The sequence below is a fragment of the Lactuca sativa genome, chromosome 3, assembly GCF_002870075.4.
Source record: "Lactuca sativa cultivar Salinas chromosome 3, Lsat_Salinas_v11, whole genome shotgun sequence".
In the NCBI taxonomy this organism is placed as follows: domain Eukaryota; kingdom Viridiplantae; phylum Streptophyta; class Magnoliopsida; order Asterales; family Asteraceae; genus Lactuca; species Lactuca sativa.
In genome coordinates, this window is record NC_056625.2 from 34,215,651 (window position 1) to 34,225,686 (window position 10,036).

Consider the following 10,036-nt stretch of genomic DNA (forward strand, 5'->3'; position numbering starts at 1 on the left):
TCTCATGGTTGTTGATAACTCATAGTTGTTTATTTTATGTTGTGTTGTATGTGGTATATTGGCGAACTCATTAAACTTCGTGCTTACAGTAGTTGATTTGTATGTGGCAGGTACTTCGCATGACCGCAGGAAGGCGAATGTCTGATTGTACACACACTGGGAATTTATTATGGGGACATGATCTTTTTTACCCTGATAACTATGACACTTGTGTTTTGAAATGATTTGCATTCGATCTAGTTGTAAAAATGTGTTTTGGAAGTTTTAAAAATTGGAAAAATTTGGTCTAAAATTTGAGGTGTTACTGATAGCAAAAATGTTTCGATATTGGGTGCTTGAACTCGAAACATTGGTTTTTTTTCCTTCTATTAGAGTTTGGGGTTTGATTTTCGGGATTCAATTTTTTGAAGTAAATAAAGAGAAATTGACAGAAGGAGGTGTGAGTTTGAAGGGTAAAATGTGTGTATATTTATAGATGTTGTAAAGGGTAAAAAAAATTAAAAATTCAATTTTTAGACATGTAGCCGTTATTTAGTAAAAAACAAATATATATATATATATATATATATATATATATATATATATATATATATATATATATATATTATGTTTTTACTGTTTTTCAACGGTTCAAAAAGGGAAAACCCGATCAATAATAGCAAGAAAGAGACTGCATGAAGCCCTCCCCACTTCTTCCCTACACGGACTTTCCCACACTTCCCATGCGGCGTTTACACTGACGGGTAAGAGTCCCACCGGCCCTTCCCCTACGCTCCGTGGAGTTTTAGAAGTGTCTTTGACAAAAGATCATTCATTAGGAGATTCTACCATAGGTAGGATTTGTAAGGTTCTAGAAAATCATTATGCCTTTTTCTATAGGTAGGATGTATAGGGTTCTAAAAAATCATAATGCCTTTTTCCATCTATTTTTTATAGTCATTGACGTTAAAACGTGTTAAATACTAACATTTCACATGAAGGACTATCAAATAAAAAATAAAAATTTATTACTAACTTTCTATGTACAATAACAAATTAATGTTGGGAATGTATTATGTAAAAGAACTTTGTTATAAATAAAGCTATTTTATTATGCAAAATACAATTATAATGATTTTTATATTTCCATTAATTGGTTTGTTTCTTAAGGGTTAGAACTCAAATGTTAAAAATAAAACATATAAAAACTCATAACTTGAATCTTCTATTCTAATAAATTAATAAATTTATTCTTCTATTAACAAATGGCATACTATTAGAACTCATTATTAATATTATATGACACAAATCATGTCACTTGTCAACCTATTAATTTTAAATTTTAAATTTTAAAATTTTCACTTTAGTTACATTAAATTAATAATTGATTATCCATTTTAAATTTTAAATTTTAAATTTAAAATGTTTTTTCTCTAATTATATTAAATTAATAACATTTGATTAGAAAATAAAATAAAATTAATACATGTTATAAAATGATATAACTTCACATATTTATTTAAATTAACGATTATAATTTTATATAACTAAAAATTATCTTTTAAATAATAATTTATTTAAAATAATTGATTTTTTAATATGAAAATTTAATTAATTTTATAACTGTGGTTCTCACATGTTATATACTCACATGTTATAAACTAATATTAATATTAAAAATAATCAGTCTCCTAAAAAAAACACCGAATAAAACATATATTTTACCATACTTTTCATATATATCATATTAATTAAGAAAAAATTGACAGCCATATTAAAAAGTTAAAATTTGACGGCTTAAAGTAAAACTACAAATATTAAGTTAAAATTTGACGGCTATAAGTAAAACTACAAATTCTACATAATTCTTTTATCAATTATGCTATGATTTAATATTTTCCCATAAATTATTTCAGTCATTTACATCAAGCTTAAAAAGTTATTTATTATTTCAATACAGATTTATTTGACATTGGAATATTGGATAAGACCATTTTAAGTTTTACAACATACTACAGCTGGTTTGAACGATATGCAAGCTGGAGCATTAACCTTTTGTATATTTATCAATAATTTTATTATTTAATACGAGTAAACGAAACAAAAAGCTGCAATTTAATTGATGCTACCGACAAATGTATCGTTGTTATATATATACACACACAAAAAAAGTCTCTCACAATAACACATTAAAAAAAAATATTACTCCATATATATATATATATATATATATATATATATATATATATATATATATATATATATATATATATATATATATATATATATATATATATATATATATATATATATATATTAACGGTTACATGTACAGTTTTATGATATAAAATAGTTATGGGATTCTTGTATTTTTCATCTCCTGGGGTTCTTTTGACATCATCAAATTACATAAGAGAAACCTCACGAATTTATAAAAGAATAATAAATAAAACATTAAAAGAATCGTAAAATATAAGAAATTTAGAAAGTCCATTTCCAGATCTTGATCCGAAGATCAAGCTTACATTTGGCAGCAGAAACAGTAGCAGCTACTGATGAAGATGATGAATTTCTTGAATTCCCACTGCCACCCTTTGGAATTAAGCTATGAATTCCTTCGCATTTTATCCGAATCCCAATCTTTTTGCTTCTTATGGACTCGATTTTGAATCGAACTTTAGTATCAAGCAGCAACTTTAGTGGAAGCCCTGATTTCTTTTTCAGATCCGATCTCATTCGATTCACTGTTTCTGTTTCCAAAAGCTGGGAGTTGCTAGACAATGATGAGCGGATAATGGTGATGTTATTCGGATTACTAACAAACGAGTTAGCGAAATTTCCGTTTGCGACTTGCGTTCCTTCGGATAAACACGTAATTGAGATTGAATCATAGTAAAATGTGATTTTCTTGTTTGGGTTTCTGGAAGAGATGGTAAGATTGAGGTTTGAAGTGAGTCGTGTGGTGTCATCGGCGGTGGTGGTGAGGTTGAATTCCGAGATTTTGAGGGAGGCGATAGAGAACGTTGGTCGGTGGGGGCGGTAGAGGAGGTAAAGTATACAACCTGCGATGGCGGATATGAGGATGAGGAGAGTGATGATAAGAACTGACCAGAAGCAGCATAAGCAGAAGCATCCACGGCGGCTGCGGCGCCGAGTTCGCTGGTTGGTAACTGAGTTTGGCCGGTAGGGGTGGCGATTGGGTTGCTGGGCTTTGCTTGGTGGTGGTGGTAGTCTTGTGTTTGTTGTGGCGGCGGTTGTGTTGCCGTTGGGTTTTGATGAGGGATAAACTCTGTCAGTCATTTTAGAGTCTGAATTGGTAAACCGGCGGCAGACGGTGGTGGTGGCGGTGGCGGTGTCAGCAAGCACTTGAAATCAGAGGAGGAAAACAGGGAGATTAATAAAGACCGATAAGAATGGAAATGGAAATGGAAAGGCTTTGTGGGCAACAAGTTATTTGTGATACGTGTATTAACGTAAAATATAAAATAAGAACCGACCACTTACTAAACTTTAAGCTCCTTGTAAAATTAGTCAAAGACTTTCATATTTTCTTATTATTCGGGAAGGTATTCATAAATGAGTCTAGCCCATCCACCGAAAGCCAGAAAGCGATTATCAATACTTCAATAGGGTACGAAATAGTAGTACCTCTTTATATATATATATATATATATATATATATATATATATATATATATATATATATATATATATATATATATATATATATATATATATATATATATATATATATATATATATATAACACCTTACTCATATTAATCCCTATTCTAATAAATAAAAAAAAATTACATATATCAATCTCTATTCTAATAAATAAATAGTTTTAATTTTTTTTTGTCAAATATCATTTTAATACAACTCCTCATTAATATTATGTCATATGTCATATATATATATATATATATATATATATATATATATATATATATATATATATATATATATATATATATATATATATATATATATATATTAGACAACTCATTTCAAAATTCAAATTTACATTTTTTAATTATATGTTAAATTAAAGTTATAATAACTTTAAAATTTTGATATCTTTTAATTAATAATTTATTTTAAAAAAACAACTGATTAATAATTGTAAATTTTTATTATAAAAATTTAATTAATTTTATAACCGTAGTTCTCACGGATAATAAACTAGTTACTATATATCAATTTCTAGTCGAGTTTTTTTAATGAGAATTTAAATTTCTTTTTACTTTTTTTAAGAACAATTTACTATATATATGTGCCAATATGCCACTAATCTTTTTTGGTATATATCGTATCAATATAAGTAAATGGTTAGCATATGTATGAGCGGATATATTTATGGGTATCCAATTAGACAATTGTATCGTATTTTTATCTAAAACAGTACAACATGATAAAATTTTATAAAATATTAATACTACACAAAATAATAATGTATTATTTCAAAATAAAACGAAAATGATTAAGTTTGTCTAAAGTTGAAGGAACTAATAATTAATAACTTCACTTTTAGACACTATAAATATGAAGCTTCCACTCTTGAAGTTCTTGCCCCATTCTTTCTTCTAATGACCGAGAGCTCCATGGGGGACTCTCCATCTCTTGTTTGCTTTGAGTTATTGAAGATTACTTGCATATCTTTTGCTCTCTTTTGAAGCTCATATTAGTTATGAACTTCAAGCTTAAGATTTAAGAGTTTTGGACTAGCATTTATATCAAGTTGAGTCATTGTTGGTGTCTTAGAGGTTCCATATTCTTCATCAACTTTCAAGTCTCCCAAGAGGACCCAAAGAACTAATGTTGTTATTTCTTCACCTTTTCTTTGGTTGGTGTTTTAATCTTTCTATAACTTGCAAGAAGATCCTTGGTGGGTATAAAATGTTTATGTTACTTCAAAATTAAAGTCTTCCGTTGCCATATTTTTCAAGTTTATGAAATTATTTTTGAACTAAAACCCAACAATTGGTATCAGAGTCATCTTGCAAGTTTGGTTAGATTTTTTCATTTTCGGAAATTTTAGTTTTTGGAGAATATGAATAACTTTTTTTTGTATAAAAAAAAGTTCATACATATTTTATTTGACAACTTTTTGGCATTTTATGTGACAAAAGTTTCATGCATCTTTTGTCATTTAAAGTTGTCTTAGAAAAACAAAGGTTGTTTGATGTGTATATTGATGTATATGATGTGCATAAATTAGCCAATGACCAATGTGTTGTTATGTTGTTGCGTTGGTTATTTTTGTTAATAATTTATTTATTAATATGGTATGTAATAATTAAATATATTAGTTTTCTTGATTATTTTTGTAAAGTAATAGATTAATTTTTAGAGATAATTTATTTGTGCAAAAAATAACAAGAAATGAAGTTGGAACCATTTTTAAAGACAAAAAGAGTCATTTTCAAGTCTAAAAGGTGTGCAGGATTTTCAGTGACATTTTCTGAAAAGTGTCACAAAGGGTTGTTGGCTTTTAGCGACAGTTGCTAAATTTTAGCCTTCTAGAAGCTTTTCTAATCTTTTGTAAACAATGGGTGTTTACTCAAGTGAGAGCTTCTTCAACAACATTACAATAACTTTTTGGTCCCTTAAATTTCCCTTTAGGAATGGACTTGACATTTTTGTGTTGGCTCACAAAAATGTCATTAGTTGGTTATGTTTATGAACATATCTTTTTATGCATGTTTGTGTTGTTTATTTTATGCATTATTTTGTGTGGTTGATAAAATTAGTTTTTCACATGCTAAAATAATTTTGGACAAAACAAACATCACATGGAGTTTGAGTTTTTCAAAATTAGACATAAGATGTAACAAATTATTATTTTAAAATAAAATCCGGTTTTATAAAATCGTTAATAACGACAAATTTTGAAATATTCCATTATAAGTTTTAAAATGGTGATTTTTGTAACTTATACAAATTCCTTATATATAAGTAATAAAATTAAGTTTTATTAAATATATAAAAGGTTCAAAAGCATTCAAACTTAATACTGGTTATTAAAACTGAATTGCGTCAAATTATATAAAAACTAGCTTTTTATATAAAACCTTTAAATGTGATTTTCTTTTGAAAAATTGATAACATGATTTATTATATGCATGTAATAACCATGATATCATATGTTTTTAAACTAGAATTATAAAACATATAAAAACCCTTTTTACAAACCTCAAATCTATGCAATCCTTTTGAAAAACACCAGCACGTCTCTTGTATGCACTAGTGGGATAAATGATACCTAACCGCTTAGTGTTGTCTTTTGATGGTTGGGGTGTCTTCGCGATTTCTATAACCAAGTTATAGGCCGATTAGACAAGTTTTTTCAAATTGGACGATTTGATCGGAAATCTTTTCTGATAAAGGATACCTAAGCAAGAGAGTTCTGAGGCATAGATGGGATCAAACATGTCTAATTAAATTTGTTATTAGCGATCCCATAAATCTAGGAATTATATAGTGAGATATAATTGATAATCAATATCTACCAAGTTAAATTAAAATGGATGAGATAAAGGATACCTAATCATTTATTTGTTTTGCAACTTGGATCCTAGACTTTGATAATTAATGTTTTTGGAAACTAAAAGGATATTAATTATTGATGATTAAATATTGAAAATACTAAATGAATTTTGTTAAAAATTTTTGTAGTTAATTAATCCATTCTCATTATCATATATTTTCATTTTTCTTTAATAACTAATGAAACAATAACATTCAGTAGATACGACTTCAATGAATGAATTCATGTCTTAAGAGACAATCTCATAAGAGATATGAAATTGTATACATAAGGCCCTAGTCCTAAATGATTTGCTTTGGGCAATTAAACCTGAACATGATACCTAGTAAATGTATCAATGTGATGCTTAAGATGCTTCTAACATCAACCTATAAATAGTTACTCATGACTTCTAGGAACTTTTGGATAATTTAAACACGTATATCTGATGATATAATAGGTGAAGCAATATTCCAATAAATACAATGATATTTTATTTAAAGCTAGTTTAAACACTGAAATAATGCAAGGATAAAAGAATCACCTTGTGTGATCCAGTAGGTCCATGTTTTATGGACTAAACACCTTTAAGCCCAAGAAATCTACTAAAGCCCACATAGATAAATCTTGTTTCTTTTGTGAAGAAACTAGACACTGGAAGGGGATTTACTCCTCTTATTTGGAAAGAAAGTCTGGAAGAGACTAGTACTTCTTGTATCTACTAGATAGAACTCATACTTTTCATATAACACTTAGGTACTTGGTACTTAAATGTTAGTCTAATATTTGTAAATGACTTGCAAATATTTACTGAAGAGTAACCAAGATGAGCACAATCAAGTGGGAACTACACTCTCAGAGTTTAGTTTATTATTTATGCTTAGAACATAAATTACTTGTAATGTAAAATAATATTTGTTTTGGAACAATGAATGATTTAATTTAGCATGTCTAAATTTATGTCTCAGTTATTTTATTCAAATGTTTGATCATTTACTTAATCGTTTTTCATAACGATAATATTCATATTCTGAAATGATTAACTTCTATTTATGAGACTAGATCTCTTAATAGAATAGTAAAGTAATTATCAACATTTTTATAAATAAAATTAAGTTCTATATGCAAACACTTTTGATTTAAACTTGCTTTAAATCAAACTTATAGTTGACATTGTTTTCTTTATCATATAAATGACGTTCACACATTTCAACTTCAAGAAAGAGATCTTTGAAGGCCAATAATGTAGTTTATTTGACATATGTGAACTTTATTTATATGTAAAGGAATCCTAATGAAATTTCACTAAGGAGTAGAGAAAATAATTAAGGAATTATGCACTTTGGTGTATGACTTCCTTTCTGATGAATGTCTGAGATTAAGCATAAGATACCAAGTCAACTTAACAACTATAATAGTTTTAATTATATTTTACATGGTAAAATATAATTGTGAAATCTTTGTTGAAGGTTTCAAAAGTTCAGATACAAACCGGTAAGAACTATCTAAGGCCTTAATGATAATAAAGGATGAATTAAATCTTACTTGGTATGATTTACTTTCTAATCTGTAGAAATATCCTCCTTTAATCTTTTAGGATAATACTTTAATCACTATTAATTGTATCTTGAATACAAATACCAACTAATTAGTAGATTAAACACTTTATAAGATTAAGTATGGAGAGGCTCCATCCTCATCTTACTTAATGTTTTATGGATTTGAAGTCGATGTTGGAATAAAGCTTCTAAACCCAAAATCTACTAAGTACATATTTGTATAATACTCTAAATGTGGCTTAGATTATCATATGCAAACCCGCCAAGAATAAGTCATCTTATTCTTGTGAAAGCTAAGTCAGTAGAAAGCAAGATTCTATTGACAAAGCAAGTAGGAGGTACATGGAACTTGAAGCAACTCAAGAACCATAACCTTATGTAGTAATAGTTGGCACTACTTTTAACAAGGATTGTTAAAATTGAATAATAGCTATTCAAAAACTCAAATTATTCGCATTAATGGTAGAATTCATTTATGAATTGATAAATGTGGAATCTCTCATTGATGAGATTCTATTGATGGTTTCTGGAAAATCCATTAAATAACAAGACGCTATGTCAGATCTTGAATCTGATAAATGACTTAGAGTCATGAACATGAGATACAATCCATGTATGATAATCAAGAATAGGCTTGATTAAAATTTATCCCTATAGCAAGGCTAGAAGGAGTAAATGATTCTTGTAGAAAGAATAAATTACATGGATAACCATACACATTTAAAGCAAGACTTGTAATAAAAGGATTTTCTTATACTCATTTCATTGACTGTGGTCCTCATCATACTCATGACATTGACTATGATCAAACCTTTCTAACAAGTAGCTATGATTAGATCAATAAGGATATTGTTTACTATAAATTCACATTCTTAATATGAGATATAGTAAATAGATTTCAAGAAAGACCGTTTTTCTTAATAGACATCTACTAGAAGATATCTACATAGATTAGCCTAGAGGTTTTCTTGATCCATGTTATCCTAACAAAATGTGTAGAGCTTGAGATCCACTTTTGGATATAAAGCAAACATCTCAATATTACAATCATCATTTTATGTAAAACCACAAGGTATGTTTTTATACCAAAATGAATAGAACATGTGTTTACTAAGATCTAGTGGGAGCATAGTGAAATTCCTAATCTTGTATGAATGAGACATACTTAATCATTTGAAATCACATTCTGACTAAGCAAGGTCGTTTTCACCTTGACCCATAAAGTGTTTCTAAAATGAAAGACTTAGGAAGAAGAAGATACATTCTTGGAATGTAAAATCTATAAGAGATAGATAAAATGAATGTTAAAAGTTTTATGTCCTTATACATATATTAGCAATATCTTGAAAGGGATCAAGATACAAGATTCATTTTTAGAATTCTTGGCATTGTCATATGGTATCATTTTGAGCTAGCCTCAAAAGTACATAGCTCATAGGCTTGAACTAGATGAAATGATTTATATTCTATTTGCTTGGCATATGAATTCATCATTTCTGCCATATTAGGCATAAGACATGGTATTTGATCAGGTTGTAAGCATGTCATAGGATACTAGTTGAATACATGGCTAAGTCACTGGATGACTAAAAGAGCATTCTAAGAGTACTTTAGAAGAACTAAGAGAATGTATATGCGACAATCAGTTTAGAAAGGGTCTTTATGAAAGAGCTACACAAGATGTTAATTTCTAAACATATATAAATATTTATGAATTATAATTGAATTTTGACTTCATTATGGAATGAAGGGTAACTTCTGTTGGAATGAGGTCTAAGCAAAACATAATGACATAATCTACTACAAAATAAGAATACACCACTTTAAGTTGAATTCAAATATGATTGGATGAATGGAATCATTGAAAAACTATGTTGATTTCTGCCATTCGAGGATCACATAGAAATCTTTGTGACTTCAAGAGTATACTTTATCAAGCTAAGAGACTCTATGTCACGAAAGAACACCA

The 10,036-nt window shown here is 28.2% G+C and overlaps 1 protein-coding gene across 1 annotated transcript; it reads right to left on the reverse strand.

Annotated features, from left to right (window-relative positions):
• Positions 1–2,384: 2,384 nt before the first annotated feature.
• On the reverse strand, positions 2,385–3,618 carry LOC111917239 (NDR1/HIN1-like protein 13). The gene is made up of 2 exons (XM_023912910.2): positions 3,484–3,618; positions 2,385–3,344 (listed from the first exon to the last, which is right to left on the reverse strand). Coding segments are annotated over exons 1-2 (885 nt in total). The 5' UTR covers positions 3,485–3,618; the 3' UTR covers positions 2,385–2,460.
• Between the last annotated feature and the right edge of the window lie 6,418 nt (positions 3,619–10,036).